This window comes from Galeopterus variegatus, unplaced genomic scaffold (genome assembly GCF_000696425.1).
Source record: "Galeopterus variegatus unplaced genomic scaffold, G_variegatus-3.0.2 Scaffold2435, whole genome shotgun sequence".
In the NCBI taxonomy this organism is placed as follows: Eukaryota; Metazoa; Chordata; class Mammalia; order Dermoptera; family Cynocephalidae; genus Galeopterus; species Galeopterus variegatus.
The window spans coordinates 228,716-247,015 of NW_007728546.1; the positions used below are offsets into that span (position 1 = coordinate 228,716).

The window sequence follows — 18,300 nt, forward strand, 5'->3', positions numbered from 1 at the left end:
CGCCCCGCCCCCGCCCCGCCCCTTCCAGTGTGCCTCTCCCACGCCGAGACGCCCCCGCACTCCCCGCAGAGGTCAAGAAGCGAGGGGCCGCAGAGCCTCAGCCCAAGAGGGAGGGGCCGGGGGAGGAGTCCCCCAGGATCCCCACCAGGAACCCTTCCCTCTCCCCGGCAGCCCCGCCTGGTGTCAGCCTCCTGTGTCCCGAGAAGAACCCAAGCCCTTCTGCAACCCCTTCACGCGGGGACCAACCAGGGCAGACCCCCGCCTCCCGACTGCTGGACCCGGGATCATGGGCCCCTTAAACGGATGAAGAAACTGAGTCCCAGGGAGGCAGAGTTCACTTGCTCAAATTTGTTCTTTGAACTGTTATACATATGGAGCCTTTCTCAGAAGAGGAGGAGTGGTATAAGGACCAGAAATGAAATTTGTCCCCTTCTCCTGATTTTTAGCACTGTTTCTGTGGCTAAAGAGTTATTGGAAGTTCTGCTTTGGTCTACTCTGACTTCTCCTTGATATCATTATTCAATTGTGGGAGTTTAGAGCATGGCCTGTAACACCAAGGTCAAGGGTTCGGTTCCCTGTACTGCCAGCCGCAAAAAGAGGGAGAGAGAGACAGAAAGAGAGGATATCAATTGTGGGGGAGTTTGGGAAGTAGAAGGAGATCCCTCTAGATTTTCCATGCAAATGAAATGTAAAAGACCCTCTTTTTGGAATTCCAGAACATTGAAGTCCCTGAGGACTTCAGGCTTCAGGAGCTGTCCTGGGTCTCACTTCACATTCGGGAAGCTGAAATCACCAGTCCCAGATGGATCAGCGAAAAATAGGACCCTCAGAGACACTCACCCAACACCTTCCTCCTGCTGAGGAGTAAACCTAGACTCAGACACAGTTTCCAACTCTTCAGCTGACTGGTGGCAGAGTCAGGATAGAGAACCCCTGGACCCAGGTTCCTAGCTCTGTCCATGTCCCTATGCTTCCCCCTCTGCTGCACCCACCACCCCTCTTGACACGTCTCTCAGAGCCACCACACAGGCTCCTGCCTTTTAGAGGACTCTGGATCACGCTGGAACTGCAGGCTAGGCTGCCTTTCCCTTTACAGGCTGAGGAAGCCAAGCGGGGCGGCCTATGGGTGTCCTCCCAGCTTCCAGCTTAAGACCCTTGCATCTTAGCAATGGAATAGGCCCAGAGAAGCTGAATTCCTGGCCCAAGGTCACACAGCAAGCCTTTTCCAGCTCACAGGGCCCACTGGATTCAGACTGGCTGGTCCTGGATTTGGGGTTCCCACCAGGAGCAAGGCTGTCAGTGCGGCTGTAACCAATTGCTCCAGGAGGGGCCTGTGAATTTGCATTCTGCTTTGCTTATTAGTAGCAAAGGCATTGAAAACCCATCACCCATCATGCCCCTAAACCTCCCACTGGGTGGGTTCCTCAATGGCTGAGTCTGCAGAACTCCCAGGCTGGGTTCAGTCCTGGCACCCATATTCCCCAGGGGGCCCTGCCCTCCCCAAAGCTCCTGTTCTACCCTGTCAGCTCTTCTTGGTGCTCTCTCTGCTGTGGGGGTACTGAGAACTAAGTGGCAGGGACTAAGCTCTTTCCCCTGTTTTGTAATCTTCTCCCTCCCCCTCCCCTGCTTTGCACAGGTTCTGCTGATTCAGAGGACAGAAGCTTCCTTAGAGGTGACCCTGACCCCTGCCAGGCCAAGTACCGGGGGAACTTGGCTCTCCCTGAATCCAGTGCCATCTTATCACATATGGCAGGAAGGGCAGGAGCAGGTCCCATCCTGGCTGCAGAAATGAGGGAATTTTTTAGGTGGGAGTGAGGGGCAGGTGCCTGGGTCCTTCTACAGAAAGAGGAGAAATCAAAAGAACATTACCTTAGGAATGGGGAAATCTGGGTGCCAGGTCTGCTCTGTCTCTGATCTACTGTATGATCACAGGTAGGCCAGGCCCCTCCCTGGGACTCAGTTTCCCTATCTATAAATGAGAAGATTGGTTGATCTGTAAGGGGTGTTTCAGTGCCAAAATATAGCCAGTATCAGATCACATCTTGCCACCTCCACTTCCCCTTGTACAATTTACTGTCTCTCTTGCTAGGATTATACCATTAGCTTCCCAACTTGCAGTGGGCAAACGTCATTGCTTTGTCCTCCCTACCCTCCCCCCACCATAGTCTGTTCTCCACTCAACAGCTCGTGTGACCTTTTGCAAACATAAGTCAGATCATGCTACTCCCCATTGCACTCGGAGTAAAGGCCAAGAGCCCCACGACAGCCAGTAGGTGGTCTGCTCCACCTCCACTGTCTCTCTGCCCCACCTCCTCTCACTGTCTTGCTTGCTCGCTCTGCCCTGGGACTGCTCCTTTCCTGGTGGTTCTGGAACACACCAGGCACCCTTCTGGCTCAGGTGTTTTTCACTTGCTTTTACTTGCTCAGAACCCTCTTCTTCCAGATGCTGACATGGCTCCCTCCCTCCATCTTTACTCAGATGTCACCTTCTCAAAGCTGCTTCTCCCGACCACCCTCTATAAAACAGTCCACCAGTCCCATACCAGTGTTCTTTGTCCCTTTCCCACTTAATTTTTCTCCATCATCATGCGATAATTTAAACCTTTACTTGTTTATTATTAGCCATACCCACCCCCACCCCGAGAATATAATCTCCACGAAGGCAGGGATGTTGTCTTTGTGCCTGGCCCCTGGTGAGTGCTCGGTAAACAGCTACCGAATGAATGAGCAGGTGAGTGAGTGAGTGAGCGCTCTGTGGCTCTGGGCTGTGTGGTTCCCAGGAGTTACTGCCCACCCTGGCTCCCTCATTATCCCCCCGGCTGCAGAGAGGGTTGAGGTGTGGAGCCCTGAGGGGCCAGCAGGCACACAGCAGGGGGGCTACCTCTGTCAGGATGCTTTTACCCAGCACCCGTTCTGCTCAGGCACGGGGCATCCAGGGTGAGAAGGACAGGCCCTCTACCCTCAAACAGCTCTCGGTCTGTAGGAGGCAGGTACTCAGAGCTTTTCACACATTGAGGTAATGCCACTACTGGAGGTGAGCGGAGGGATGGGGATGGGATTAGCTATCTTTAGAGGCCTAAAAAAAAAAAGATGGGGATGGGGGATTAGGGGAACATGAGGTGGGAGCTCCCACCTAACCCAGCCAGGTTGGAAAAGGGACAGACACGGCATGAGTAAAGGCAGGGAGGGAAAAAAGGCCCTGTTTGTCGTTGTGGCATAACAGAGCTGTGATAATGGAGTATCAAATGCCAGGTTGGGCACCAGGTGGTGAAGAGTGAGGTTGCCAGGTGGGTAGTGCCTTCCTTGCAACCACGCTAAGGAATTTGGGCCTCAGCCCGCAAGTTGGTGGATTTCACACTTTTTAAAAAAGCAGCAAAGCTCTTTGTTCAAATGAAATCTTATGCCAAGCACAGCGTGTCAAACTGAGCCACCCGAATCCACCCAGAGCTGCTCAGTGGAACCAAGGAAAGGTTTCCACAACCCTTATTTAAGTTTCTCAAATGCTGGCTGCCTTTACTCTACTTTAGTTCCCCTGCATTTCGATGGCCTCCGCACTGCCTGGCCAGCCTCCAGCAAAGGATGGCCCCTGCCTCCTGCTTGTTGTGCCCCTGGCCCATGTTGACATGTCGCTCAGCGCACTTACCTAGTGCAGTGGGCGGTGTGGCTGGCAGAGCAGAAGGAAGTGGAGAGAACAAGTCAGAGGGTTGGGGAGAGGATGAGTCTATCACTTACTAAATGCCTTGTCCAGAAGACACCACCTTCCTTATCCTAGAGGGACAGACCATTCTAACTAGCTCAAGAAAAATTGGCACGTGGAGGTGGAGGACACCTGTGGTAAGGAAAGAAGTATTCTGTAGAGGCTTCCTGGCAGGAAGCACATCTGGGAATGGGGAATTGGGGATGAGATTCTGGGCTAGTGCAGTCTCATGGCCACTTCTCTCTGCACCTCTGCCAACTTTCCTCTCTGGTTCTTGGTTCCATTCTGGAGAAAGACAATCCCATTGGCTCAGCCAGCCTGTGGGTAGACCCTTCTTGGGTCAGTCTTCAGCTCTAGATGAACCAGCGACAGTCAAGAGAGGGAGTGGCTGCAGTGCTGCCACACAGCGTGATACTGTCTGCGCACTGCAAAGGGGTTCGGCCGGGAGGGCTTGAGTGGCACCGAGATCTGCCTGTGCTCAGGGGTGGGTCAGCCGGGAGAAGGGGACGTCTGTTTCTAATAGGTCCTTTGAGAGGGGACAAGATTTTGTAATTTGTCAGGCTGGAGGGAATGCCTTTTTCTAATAGGTCCTCCAAGAGGGGGCAATTTTTTAATGGTTCATACTATGTGCTGGTGGCTGTCGTCCCTCCAGGGACATGCTCTGAGAAACTAAAACTGAGCTGAGGGCCAACTCTCTTCTTCGCACCCCACTGTAGGAGAGTCACAGGCTGAAGGGACTTCAGCCATCATTGAGTCATCCCCCAACTTCAGGTTGCAGACAGGGAAACTGAGGCTCCATCAAGACCGCGTTTCTAGCCCTGAGAACCAGCACAGTCCTCTGGCTCTGAGAAGCGGCAGTGGCGGCAGCCCTGGTGTGGGGCCCTGGGTCACGTGCTCTTGCTCCCTTTGCCATATTTAGAATCGCTGGATCAGGGGAAACTTCTCCTCCCAGCCCCTGAGGATTCTTGGAAAGAGCCTCACTCTGAGGCCTGGCTTACTGCCCCTCTGCTGTGTCCCCTGCAGGAGAAAATAAGCACGCTCTCTCCCTAGAGAAGCCTGGGGCTCTCTAGGCCACACTGCACCCCTTTGTCAGGAAGAGCCTGATGGCCTAGCTGAAGGCCCTTCTTCAGTGTTAGCTCTGGTTTGGGATTTAAGAAGCCTCCTTTTGCTGGAAGGTGGTGAGGGTCAAGGCCTCTGCCCTCCCAGAACTTTGGCCAAATGGGACAGACTGGCCCCAGGGTCCCCAGCTGAGGGGAGACAGAGCTGTGCCTTTGGGGAACTGGTCTGGGGGGCAGGAAAGGAGTCACACAGTCCCCAGGCCAGATGCAGAAATCAGGGAGCCAGCTGGTGGCCAGGCAGGCCCCAGACATTGGCAGGGCTGTCTGGGAGGAGGGACACTGGAGACAGGGAGGGAAGGAAGGAGTCCAGCAGGAAGCAAGGGGCAGGGTCTGGATCTACACTTACTTTGACCTTGGGGAGGCTGTTTCCTCACTGAATAATCAAGACTTTAAAAAATCCCCCCCAAACAAAAAACTAAACAAAACCAAAAAAATGCATGTGTTGAGTACCTGTGATGGTCCAGGTCTTTACACTCATTCTCACTGTCGGGGATAATGGTCCTGTGTTCCCATGGGACCCCTCTCTAGAGCCTGGTCAGCTCCCTCTCCCAGTCTATGCACCAGCTGTTTCAAACCTTCTCCACCCCACCGGGGGCCCCCCACCCCACCCTGCCCTCCACCTCTCAGGGATGGGCCTTGCCTCCTCTGCACAGAGGTGCCAGAGGCCCCAGGTGGGTGGGAGCTCTCTCGGCCCCCTCCTCTCCCCAACCTGTCTCCCACCTGCATCTCTCCTCCTCCCCCTCACCCGCCTGCCTGTTCTGTGGGAGCTGGAGGGGTCCTTCCTGCTCAGCACCAGCCCTTCCCTGCTGGATCCAGCCTCCCAGCTTCCCTGGGGATTTCTTTCCATTGATCACTCCTGCTCTCTCCCCCGCATCTTCAACTTCTCCTCTCCTGGCTCCTTCCACTCTGGCTCGCTCATCTTTAAAAAAAATAAAAAAGACTCTCTGTGCCCGTATCTTTCACCAGCTACCGATCTCTGCCTCTCCTCTTTGCAGTCAAACGTCTTTAAATAGTTGTCTCTACTTCCTCACCGCCCCTGTCCTTTCTCACTCCATCTGGGCCTGCTCTGCTCCTCCCCTCCCGTTGCCCTTGCCAAGGGACCCAGCAACCAACATGTCCCCAAATCCAATGTCATTTTTCAGGCCTTATCTCACTCGACCTCTTGGCAGCATTTGACACTGTGGTCCACTCCCTCCTTGAAACACTGTCTTCGCCTGGCCTCTGAGCCGCTTCTCTCTTTGGTTTCCCTCCCACCTCTCTGGCCGCTCTTCGCCAGTCTGGGTGGAGAGCCTCTCCTCCTCTGCACCGCTGGGACTCCATTGGGTCCTCCTCTAAATTTGCCACATGCTCTCTAGACTGGCTCAGCTGTTCCCATGACCTCAGTCACTGCCTCTACCCCATGTCCCCCAAATCTGCATTTCTGACCCAGGTCTCTTTCTTTATACCGGCTGAGTGTGTCCCACAGCCTTTGTGCTCTCAGTATGTCCAAAATCGAACTCATCACCCACACTTGCTCCTCTGCCAGGGGCTCCCATCTCCCATGAGTTCACCCATGGCACCTTCATCTGTCCAGCACCCAAACCAGAAATACAGGACTCATTCTCCTCATTGTGCCCCTTTCCACCAAGTCCTGTTTCTCTCTATTTCCTGCTGCCACGGACCCAGTCCAGGCCACCATCATCACTCATCTGAATTATTGTGGAGCCTTCTACTTGGTTTGCCTGATCGGTTTCACCTGCTCTAATGCATGCTCCACACCGTCATTCCCTCTCTTAAAACTCTTCAGTGGCTGCCTGTGCCTTTAGGATAGCATTCGCAATGCCCAAGGGTGCCGCTCAGGACCTGGCCCTCTCTAGTTTCTCCACTGCCCCCTTTGCTTTAGGTCCCCACCATCCAGAACTACTGGCTGCCTGGGCATCTCCGTTGCTCGCACATTCTGCTTCCTCTGCCTGAGGCACCCCCACCCCTGCCTAGTCACCTCCTCCAAGAAGTCTTCACTGATCCCTCCCCCTAATCCCTTATGAACACTGTCATCCCCTTGTCCATCATGTCACCCCTGTGTTACAATTGTGAATTTCTTGGGACCTGGATTATTCATTTTTGGCTTCACAATAAACCTGGCTGAGTGTAGATGATAAGTAATGTTTCTGAAGTGAATGTGGGTCAGAGAGGTTAGGTGACAACTTCTTTTCTGCTGTGAGATTCCCCCATCATATCCCCATCACTCCAGCCTCAGCATTGGGCCTTCCAGGGACATCCCTAGAGAATGTGGAACTGAGCTGATGGCCGGCCCTCTCCCTTCCACCCCACCACAGGAGAGTCACAAGGTTGATGGGAGACCTTAATCGTCATTGAGTTGTCTCCCACCATTGTGTTGCAGACAGGTAAATTGAGGCCCAGAGAGGTAGTATGGCCTGGTGGTCCAGGTGGTCTTGGGTTCATCTCCTGACCTTATGACTTTGGACAAATTAATACCTTCTTTTCTTTTTTTCCCCCTCTTTAAATAACTTTATTGAGATATAACTCACAGACCGTAAAAATCCCACCTTTTAAAGCATATAATTCAGTGGTTTTTATTATATTCGGAGCTGTGCAGCCATCATAGTGTGCCCCTCTGAGCCTCCATTTCCTTATTTGTAAGCCTTGGGTGATTATGTACTGGTCCCTGGGGTTGTTGTGAGAAGTGATTAAGAACATGCATGTAGAGGCCTTGGCACAGCACCTGGCCCATAGGAAATCCTCAGCCAGCAGGAGCAGTTATGGTTCTTACTTAGGGTCACACAGCGAATCTGGGGTGAAGCCAATGTTGGCATGAGACCCACCTCCCCAGCAGGGCTTTCCCCTTCCCTTTGCCCTGTGGCTGCTTCTGGTAGTGATTTGAGGAGGTGTAGAAGGGAAAAAGGCAATGACTGCAAGTGTTTAAGAAGCCCTGAGTTGGCTAATACATGTAATTGAGCCAGCCACAACCACTCCCATCAGCTAAGCCAGTGATTCTCAAAGTACAGTCCCCAGAACAGCAGCATTAGCATCACCAGGGGACTGTGTAGAAATGCACATTCTCAGGCTCCACCTTATACTTACTGAATCAGACACTCTAGGAATAGAATATTTTAACAAGCTCTCCAGATGATTCTGACACCCACTATAGTTTGAGAACCATGTGTCTAAGCGAACCATTGACCTTTTCATCCCTAATCATCTTGCTGCCCTCCTAAATGAGTGGGATAGTCACTTAATGGTAATGGGATGAAGGGAGGATATGGAGAGGAAAGGTTGTGACAAGCTTTATGATAAGCCCCAGCCAGGAAGAGCCAGCCAGGCAGCACCCACCCATTCCAGCCCTGCTTCCTGGGCTAGGTAAGGGAGAACATGGGCCCCAAATTGCAGCAGACACGATGAGCAAAGATGATCCAGAAAGTGGCTGCCAGTCTGGCCTCTGCTGAGGAGATTATAGAGGGCCCAGGCCAGCAAGCTCCTATGTACCATTGTTACTTGTATAGATGCAGAAACTGAGGCCCCAGAGGGCGCCAGAGACGATCCTTAGACAGTCCTTATTTGTTGTGTGAATGAAGCCACACACTGGTTCTGGCACACACAACCAGACTCCAGCTCAGGGGCTCCTTCACTCTGTCTCCTCTTCCCTAAACTCCAGACATTGCTCTCCCTTCTGCTGTCCCAAGAGTTTTTGTGTGGGGACCCCTCAGCAAGGCCAAGGCAGTTGGAGGGGGGGGCAACCTGAGCTGGGGCTCTTACCCCAGCTCTGTCACTGATTCACTGTGTGATCTTGAGCAAGGCAGTCCCTCCTTGGACCCCATTTCCTCTTCTGGAAGATGGGGTAATACTCAGGTGCCTGGAACACACGATGTTCTCTATCAGACCAAGTATATCCCTTCAAAGGTTTTGAGCATCTAGGGTAAAGGAACTCCCAGCTAGTTGATTAAAGCTGGGGGAGGTGAAGTTTAGGGGATTTTTAAAAAGCAGCTGTCAAATGGAGTTGGTCAGAGGTGTGCCTTCTTAGGAAAGATGCTGGGGAGCCTGACAGTCTGGGATGGATGTATATAGAGCTTTGGGAGCCTCCTCAGTTTGGGGCACAAACGGGGGGCTTTGGTTTGGTGACATGTTTTGATGTTCATTTAATGTGAATTCCTGCCATCCATTTAGTCAGTCTTTAACAGAGCTATAAAATCAATCAATCAAACAATCAGGGTTAGGAGAGAATGAGTGGGGATGAAGCCACTATTTTAGAGAGGGATTGGCCGGAGAAGGCCTCTCCAAGGAGGTGACATTTGAACAGAGTCCTGGATGAGTAAGGGAGCAATACACAGAGGAAACAGCAAAGCAAGTGCAAAGCCTGGAGGTGGAAATATGCTGGGCGTGTTCCAGGAATGGCAAACAGGCCAGAATGGCTGGAGCATAGTGAGTGAGGGTCAGGAGTGGAGAAGATCAAGTTCAAGGGCTTGAGGGGTGGTATCCAGATCTCCCAGGGCCTTGCTGGACATGCTGAAGAGTTTGGCTTTTGCTCTCCAAGGGTGATGGAAAGTTGGTGGAGAGTTTTGTGGAGAGGGATGGTTTCTGGCTGCTTTGAAGAGAGTGGGTCGCATTTAAGGCAAGCGTGGAAGCAGGGAGATTGGTTAGGGGCCAGAGGGTGGTGGCTTGGTCACAACAGTGAGACATGATTTGTCCAGGAATATATCCTGAAGGTGGGGCCAACAGAATTTGCTAGAGAACAGGATGTGGAGGGTGAGGGGAAAAGAAGAATCAGGGATAACTCAGATATTTGGCCTGAGTCCCTGGGTAAACAGTGGTGCCATTACTGAGATGGGTAGACTAGAGGGGAGGAAGATTTGAGGGTGAATTGAGTTTGTCTTTGAACATGTTCAGCTTGCGAGGCCACCAGACATCCAAGAAGAGATGGTGAGTAGCAGCTGGACATCTGAGCTGACTCCCAGGAGAGGCTGCCTCGCCCTCACGCCTGCTAAATGGCAAAGGCGATGGTAGTGAGGGCGTGGGGACAAGATGAAAAGTGTTTTTTTTTTTTCTGGTTTGTATTTTTAAGGAAATTTAAATTTGCATTTTAAAACATATCAATTTGTTATTAACCAAGTAACCCATGTTTATTCTAAAAAAATGTTAGGAAATACAGACAAGCAAAAAGCAAAACAAAAGCGAAATCACTTAATATTGCCAACCAGAGATAAGCGTTGCTGACTCTTGGTACATGTAGAAAAAAACCTCTACATTTTGAAAATTGGAATCACATTGTCCTCAAGGTTTCATAATCTGCTTTTTCACTTAACCTATTATGAAGTGGATTTTATAGGTGTGTAATTATTGACATGACAAGGTAAGTGTTGAGGACAAAATTTCTTGAAATACCCAGTAGGAAGCCCCCAGCGTAGCTCACTGCTATGTCAGATTGGCTGACAAATGGGACTGGAGGATTTCTGTTGAGGGCCGGAGTGAAGGCCATAAAGGTTTGGCTGTAGCCTCTCCCAGAGGACAGGACTGGGCGAGATGACCTCAGGGAGGGCCCTTTCAGTCCCAAACCCTGTGCCAGCTGCAGTTCCTATCCAAGGTGGATGTGGCTGCTGCGTTTTCTGCGGGTAATTACTGAACTCCAGGAGCTGGTGCTCTCCCCATCGCATGCCTTGTGTCTTTGCTGACTCAGCCTTCAGGGGAAGTTTGGAACCCTGGATCTAACTTCAGCTCTGTTCTGGACATGCTGGGTGATCTCGGGTCCTGGACATGCTGGGTGATCTTGGGTGAATCCCTTTCCCTCTCTGGTCCTCGGTTGCCTTGCTTGTGCAATTGGGGATAAGGGTTGTTTCCCTATGTTTCTGAAAGTTCCTTCTGTTTCTAAACATTTAGTCTGGGGAGTTCATAGCCGGCGACCCAGCTCCACGTTGCCTGACTCCCCTCCCTACACCCTCTTTCCTTGCCTCCTTCCCTCCCTACCTGTCCTACCCAGCTGTCCCACTATTTAAATCCATAAGAGCCCACGAAGGCAGGAGCAATTGTCCCCATTCTGCAGAGGAGGCCATGCTCCTGCCACTTTGGAGTGCACAGGGAAGGGGTCTCCCCTCAGCCACTAACCTTCTCTGAGTCCCTGGCTGACCTCTGGGGCACTTCTCTCAAGACACACTGAAACTGAGCCAAGGGCAGAGGCCACCACTTGCAGGTCGCTGAGCCTGGAGGAACCCTGAGTTACTCTGTTCCCACTGCTAGCCCAGACGGACCTGCCACTCACAGCAGAGTGGCCACCTCTCTGAGCCACAGCCTGCCTCGAGGGGCAAGTGAGAGGGTTGTGAGGTGTCCTGGAGCTTAGGGGTTGCTGCCTTTTGGGCCCAGCTTGGAGCCATAACTCCAGGGAACTCTGATTCTGATTCTGCTTTCCAAAGAATTCTTCCCAAATAATGCTTCCTTCCTCCTCTGACTCTACAGCCCCCTGCCTGAGGCTCCTTGGCTGTCCAGTCCTTCCAGCAATCTAACCCTCTCCCTCATGCTGCAATTGCAGATTCCTGCTGGTCTTCAGCTGCCTGGTGCTGTCTGTGCTGTCCACTATCCAGGAGCACCAGGAAATTGCCAATGAGTGTCTCCTCATCTTGGTGAGTGCCAGGAGTCCAGGGCTGAGGGAGGCTGTGCGTGGCAGCACCTCTGGGCTGAGGACTGAAGGTGGAGAGAGGCTTCTCATACCATGGCTCAGAAGGCAGCTTGCTGCACTGTGTTCCCTGAGATGGTGGCTATCTCTGTGGTCATCATCCCCCACTTTATCGCAAGTGTTGGGGACCTCCTGCCTTTATGTGAGGACTTCTGATGGGCCCAGAATAGAAAAGGTGAATGTGCTCCACCCCTTCTCAGGACAAAAACTGCTAACTCCACCCCCTGGCATGGTGGGTTTTATTTTTGTTTTATTTTGCCTAAACAAAACCCACCAAACCGAAGCCCCTAGGAGGGGAATGGCTGACAGACAGCCACCCCTTATGTCACCCAGTCAGAGTTAGGGGTTCTGGGATGGCTGGGGAGGAGAGGGCAGGATGAGGAGCAGAAAAATCCTGCCCGCTCATGGGGGCAGGAAGGGGAAGACAGACTTGGGCTTTTAGTCTCCTTGGAGGACAGGGAAGGGGCCACCTGCCTTCTGGAATCCTCCTCAAGGCCTTCCAGGTGATAGCACCTCCAGGAGAGGGGTCCGAGGAGGTCCTGGTCCCTGTAACTCAGGGACTCTGGGCTGGGTGGGCATTGTGACCTGGGTCCGGTTCTAGAGAGTGGGGACCAGACTTCGGGCCTCTGGTCCCCCAGGAATTCGTGATGATCGTGGTGTTTGGCCTGGAGTACATCATCCGCGTCTGGTCCGCTGGATGCTGCTGTCGCTACCGAGGATGGCAGGGCCGCTTCCGCTTTGCCAGAAAACCCTTCTGTGTCATCGGTAATAAGGGCCCCCCCCCGTGCCTGACCCTTGACCCCAAGTCCCAGGGCTGACACCTCGACCCCATCCCTGACCCTGGCTACTGACACAGACTCAGCGAACCCCCCCCCCAATCTCCCTACCCCCCACGGCCACAGGAGCCCCCACCCTGGGTGCTGACGTGGGGTGGGCCGGCTCCCCAGCTCTGGCCATGACGTCGCCACGCCCGCCCCTGCAGACTTCATCGTGTTCGTGGCCTCGGTGGCGGTCATCGCCGCGGGCACACAGGGCAACATCTTTGCCACGTCTGCGTTGCGCAGCATGCGCTTCCTGCAGATCCTGCGCATGGTGCGCATGGACCGCCGCGGCGGCACCTGGAAGCTGCTGGGCTCGGTGGTCTACGCGCACAGCAAGGTGAGGCCCAGCAAGGTGAGGCCGGCGGGCCGGCGGGTCTGGGGCAGGCGCCGGAGCTGAGCCAGGGGGTGGGCGGCTGGGGGTGAGGGGTGGTAGGGGAGACTGGAAGGGGCGGGGCCTGGGGAATAAGGACCAGAACAGGACGGGGAGGCTAAGGGCGGGCAAGCGGGGGCCGCAGCTGGGCAGGGGCAGGATCTAGGAGTCAGCACCAGAACAGGAGGTGGGGCCTGGGAGGTAGGTCTTGAGGGTTTCACCTGGAAGCTTCTGGGTTTGCAAGGACTAGTCGCACAGCAAAGTGGAGAGCTGGGGTGGGGCCAGAGGGTGGGGTGGGCAGGGCTAGATGTAGGGCCTGGATCAAAGCCTGAAAGTGGGGCTTGTGGGTTGGGGCAAGGTGGGCCTCGGGGTGGAGGTCCCAGCCTGGAACCTGGAGGGTCAAGGGCAGGCCCGGGCTTGCTGGCGGTTTCATGAAGGCAGTCAGGGTCTCCTTGAAGGGAGGAGCTGAGAAAGAAAAGTGAGCAGAGCCACCGCCAGGCAACTCCGAGAGGTGGGGTACTTTTGTCCCCTTCCTGCCCATTGGCCATTCTGGGAGCCTGCTACCTTTCTCAGGTAGGCACAGCGTTCCTCACTTCCTCACGCTCTCCGCCTGCCCCCACAGGAGCTGATCACCGCCTGGTACATCGGGTTCCTGGTGCTGATCTTTGCCTCCTTCCTGGTCTATCTGGCCGAGAAGGACGCCAACTCTGACTTCTCCTCCTACGCCGACTCGCTCTGGTGGGGGACGGTGCGTGAGGGTCTGTACAGGGCCACCCTTCTCCCTGGGACCCTCCCCGGGAACTTCCTGAGGTCTGCCCATTGTGACCACTGACTCAGGGTTGAGCAGGCCTGTCCCTATCCTCTTGAGATTGTCCTGGGACCCTCTTTGCTAGCCCCCCAACCTGTTCTAGCAGACAACTTGTGCCCAAACCTAGCCCCCCATATCACATCCTTGTGACCTGTCCCCTTTCCCCTGATCAGCACTGGAGGGGGTGGGCTCCATCTGTGCCCCTAATCAGGTCCTGGGACAAGTCCCTATGACCAACCCCCGTAGGTGACCTTCCCTCATGATAAGGCTCCCACCTAACTGTGCCCCAACAAGTTCTCCTGGGTGGTCTCCATGACCAGTCCTGCGGGTAACCCATTTGTATCCCTAGATTACACTGACGACCATCGGCTATGGTGACAAGACGCCGCACACCTGGCTGGGCAGGGTCCTGGCTGCTGGCTTCGCCTTACTGGGCATCTCCTTCTTTGCCCTGCCTGCCGTGAGTTCCCCACTGCTGGGTTGGTGGGGGAGGCTGGGGACGGGACCTGCTCAGCCACTGTCACAAATTTGCCTGGCAGCCTGGGGCACCTCATAAGAGCAGGGAGGGGGACGCTTTTGCAGTTTCTTGTTGTCCCCACCACCACCACATTTCTCCAACCATGTTCCATCCCCCTAGGGCATCCTAGGCTCTGGCTTTGCCCTGAAGGTCCAGGAGCAGCACCGGCAGAAGCACTTTGAGAAGCGGAGGATGCCAGCGGCCAACCTCATACAGGTACGATATGCCAGGAAGCCCTGTGGAGCAGGGTGGTGTGACTGTAGTGTGTCCACCCTTCATGCTGGCACAGGTGTTCCAGCTTCACAACTATGAAGCTCAGAGAGGGGATGTGACTTTTCTGGGATCATATGCCAAGTCATGGACAGAGCTGGATGCTGACCAAGATTGTCAGAAACTTTCCCCTGCACCAAATACCCGGTTTAGGGCAAGCCAGAGCTACCCCACTGCTCAACTCCAGCCCCACTCTACATGGCCTGGACACAGGCCCTGCCAGGGTAGACCCAGTTCTGCCACCCGTCAGCTGTGCAGCTGTTGGTAAGCCTGCTCCACTCCCAGCACCTTACTTCATTGGTTAACACTCACACAAATGAAGGGAAGGTGGTCAGAACTGGGATTTTAGGAACCCCAACATTTAGTGGCTGGGTGGGCAAAGCTGAGCCAGGCAAGGAGACAGAGAAGGAGCAGCCAGAGGCGTAGGTGGAAAGCCAGGAGCATGTGGTCTCAGTTTCCCTCGGTGTGATAATTGGGTGTTCTGACTTGGTGTGGGCTGAGGCCAAGGCTCTGACTTTTTTGTGACTCTGTGACTAGGCCTTGGCATCTCTCCAGTCAGGAATGTGCAAGAGCCCCTGTACGAAATGGATCAGGAAATACTGGCACAGCCCACCTCTGCCTGCTCCCCAGCATGCTACCCTCTGACCCCCAAACCCAAGCCTGACTCAACCCCTCCTTATCTCTCTTCCCCAGGGTGGAACCCCTCTCCCTTTCCCTGCTATCTCCAGCCACCAGCCCAGCCTTTTCTTCTTAGTATCCCTTGGGGCACAATGGCCACTGTCACCTGGGAGCTGGCCTTCTGAGGGGCATTGTAAGGGCAGGCGGCTGGCACTGTCCATGCGAGAGACAGCTGGTATTGTGGTGCCCATAATTAATGAAACACCTCTGGCAGCTGCTTCCTAGCCCATGCCAGGGGTCTAGGCAAGCAGGAAGTAAAAATATTCTCATCTTAGGAGGTGCCTGGCTGGTGAGGTCGGTGGTGGCAGCCCCTTAAGGATAAGACATCCAAAGAAATGGGGGGGTGCCCAGGGCCTGTTTCTGCCTTGTCCTGCCTAGCAGCTTCCATGTCTCCTTGCTGGCCCAAGGACTGGGTTTCTTCAGGGAAGAGGGCTGGTAGGAAGCTAAGAGGCATCACCAATGCCCCATTTCCCCACGTCCCCCATATCACCCAGGCTGCATGGCGCCTATACTCCACCGATACAAGCCGAGCCTACCTGACAGCCACCTGGTACTACTATGACAGTATTCTCCCATCCTTCAGGTAGGTCCTAATGGGGTGGGGGTTGGGGGTGGGGGACTGGCAGTAATGCCTCTGGTGACAAGTAGCTGGGACTAAGCCATGGAGAGTGGGGAGGCAGTGATGACTCCCAAGGGACCATTTTGGGCTGGCTCTGCAGGTCCTGCTTAACTCAGAGCCTGGAGTGTCCTTTCTCCTGTTCTGCTGTGTCCAGGGAAGGGGTGGGCACTGGACATGGACATTGGTGAAGCCCTGCCCTGCTGGCTGAGCCCCAACCGCTGGGATACTGGCAGTTCACATGCTCACCCATAGGTGATGCCACTCAGGACAGTGGCACAGAGAGCTCTGTCTCTCCTCAGTCTTGGGTGGGAGACAGTGTTAGCACTTACCAGCCAGGCATATTGCAGCTGGTAGAGAAAGTGTGGGATGGCAGGCCCAAGTGTGCCAGACTTGGGTGCAAGGGCCCACCCAGCACCTCCATGCGTGAATATGCACCCACTTTACTGTGCCAGAGTGGGTCTGCCCCACTGGCCCAGGCCGGGCTAAAACTGCACAGGGGTAGCTCCGTACAGGATTATTAATAGCATCACCCAGGTGCATGTGGCCAGGTGCCTGGCCAGGCCCTCGGACAGGAACGAAGACCATGGATTCCGGCTCAGTCCTGCGGGCAGGCAGCATTGCGCATGCGGCTGGGCCAGGCTGCTGTGCTCAGCGCTTCTGCAGGGGCCTTTTTTGCCTCATTAGTTCTCCAAGAGCAGCTGTTGCGTGATCCCACTTGCCCCTGCACCTGTTCCCCTCTCCCCATTCCTTCCCAGTCCCAGGGGCTTCCCAGGAGAAGAGCAGGAGAGGAGGGGCTGGGAAGGGGGGCTCCCAGCATCACACAGGCCCCCCCATCTCCACCTGGCAGAGGCAAGTTCCCACCTCAGAGACAGGGCTGGTGGCTAGATTAGAAGGAGCCTCCTTTTCCAGGAGTAGCCCTAAGGAGTCAAGGCCAGGGAGTGGGACAGGGACTGGTTTGTTAGAAATATGATGTGTCAGGGGGAGGGAAGATTCAGAGTTGGGGGTAGTCTGGGTCCTCTGGCAAGAGGGACAGAGCCTAGTGTGGCAATTCTGGGTCCACTGGGCCTTCTGCTCCCTGGACCTGTTTTCTCATCCATACAGTGGGAAGGCAGGCAGGGGAGAGGGGAGATATCCTCCTTGGCTTATGGCAATAGGAAATGGCCCAGAGAATTAGGAAGAAGCTACAGCCCCAAATCCAGTCTCTAAGAACCCAGTGGCAGGAGTGAAGGCCACAGGGGAAGGAAGCTGGGCTAGCCACCATATCAAATCTCCCTCCTCGCCTCAGTCTCCTAAAATTTAGTCAGATCTGGAGGGTAAGGATTTCAGGGCTGCCGCTGGCCTCCGGCTAGGCACAGCTCCACGTCCAGGCAGTCAGCTTGATGAGCAGAGAGTAAGCTGGATTTGAGTGCCCACTGCCACCTTGTGAGGGTGCCCTTGAGTTGTGCCCAGCCTGTACAACCATCCCTGGTATCCCCGCTGATTTCCCAGGAACTGAGTGTAGAAAGGGAGGAAGGAAGGCCAGTCTCTCCCCAACCCCACCCCGCCTGTTCTGGCCTGGGGAGTCTGGGAGCACTTCTAGAGGTGCTAGAAGCTCAGTGCCCACTGAGTGAGGGGGTGGTGCCAGGGCCCCGCCTGCCGCTGATGGCGCCCTCTCCTGCAGAGAACTGGCCCTCTTGTTTGAGCATGTGCAACGGGCCCGCAACGGGGGCCTACGGCCCCTGGAGGTGCGGCGGGCGCCGGTCCCTGATGGAGCGCCCTCCCGTTACCCGCCCGTTGCCACCTGCCACCGGCCAGGCAGCGCCTCCTTCTGCCCTGGGGAAAGGTAGGGGCCCCCTGGGGCCGCCACCTCCTGTTGCTTCTCCTCTTTCATTCTCTGTCTCATCCTCTCTCAGACCTGCCTCCAGCCACTACGTGGGTATCTGGGCCTGTTCTGGGGACTCAGGCCTCATGATGAGGCCTGGGTGGTTGTCATCGGATGGCCAGACAGGTACTGACTGAGGGCCTCTTGGACAGCCAGGCTGGAATCACCTTCCATCACCTCCTCCATTCATGCCGTTGTCCTTTCTCTCTCTGTTTCCACGTCCCTCTCACTCTTCCACCCCTGAACCCCTCATCCCTCCCGGGAAGCTGGAGAGAGGAGGAGGCCGCTGGCCACAGGTGCTTACGGCTCAGGTAATCGTGGGCATCATTCTGGGGTGTGAGGGCAGGGAACTTCCTCCCCCGGCACGTGGATCTAGAAGGGGCTTGACCCTGATCTCGTGTCAAGAATGAGGTGGCAGCTGGAAAGAGAGCTCTGTGACTAAGACTGCTGTAGGACCTACGGAAACTCAACCAATGACTAATGCTCTTGTCTTGTGTCACCCGCATCCACAGCTTTGCTAATCCCAGGGAGTCCCCTGGGATTGTCTCTTCTTCCTTACTGAGGTACACTTGGCTGTTCCCAGCAGTCTCTTCCCTCTTGACCTAACTCCTGGGGCTTTAGCATCTTGAAAGGAGAACAAAGCAAGAACGATGCTTACGCCCACATGAACGTTCATAAACAGACAAATTTCAGGCACATCTGGATAGGGGAAGCTCATCACCTCGCAGCATGGGAAATGGTTGTCCTTGTAGAGGTTTAGCTTTGAGGTCAAGGGTTCAATCCCCCTCATTCCTCCCCTGCCCTTTACCCATCTCTCTGTTTTGTCTCATCTTCACACATCATCCCTGAACCAGCCAGGTGGACATCTGGGCTTTGAGCCCCA

General features: G+C 54.7%; 1 protein-coding gene across 1 annotated transcript in view; it reads left to right on the forward strand.

Moving 5' to 3' along the window:
- The window catches only part of KCNQ4 (potassium voltage-gated channel, KQT-like subfamily, member 4), a gene marked incomplete at its 5' end in the record, with an annotated part of 50,721 nt that overhangs the window by 17,423 nt on the left and 14,998 nt on the right, over positions 1–18,300 (forward strand). Inside the window, 8 exons of the mRNA XM_008581694.1 lie at positions 11,330–11,420; positions 12,112–12,238; positions 12,456–12,631; positions 13,287–13,412; positions 13,822–13,932; positions 14,110–14,205; positions 15,432–15,520; positions 17,217–17,378. Coding sequence (XP_008579916.1) covers positions 11,330–11,420; positions 12,112–12,238; positions 12,456–12,631; positions 13,287–13,412; positions 13,822–13,932; positions 14,110–14,205; positions 15,432–15,520; positions 17,217–17,378 — 978 coding nt within the window. The remainder of the gene's footprint in view (positions 1–11,329; positions 11,421–12,111; positions 12,239–12,455; positions 12,632–13,286; positions 13,413–13,821; positions 13,933–14,109; positions 14,206–15,431; positions 15,521–17,216; positions 17,379–18,300) is intronic.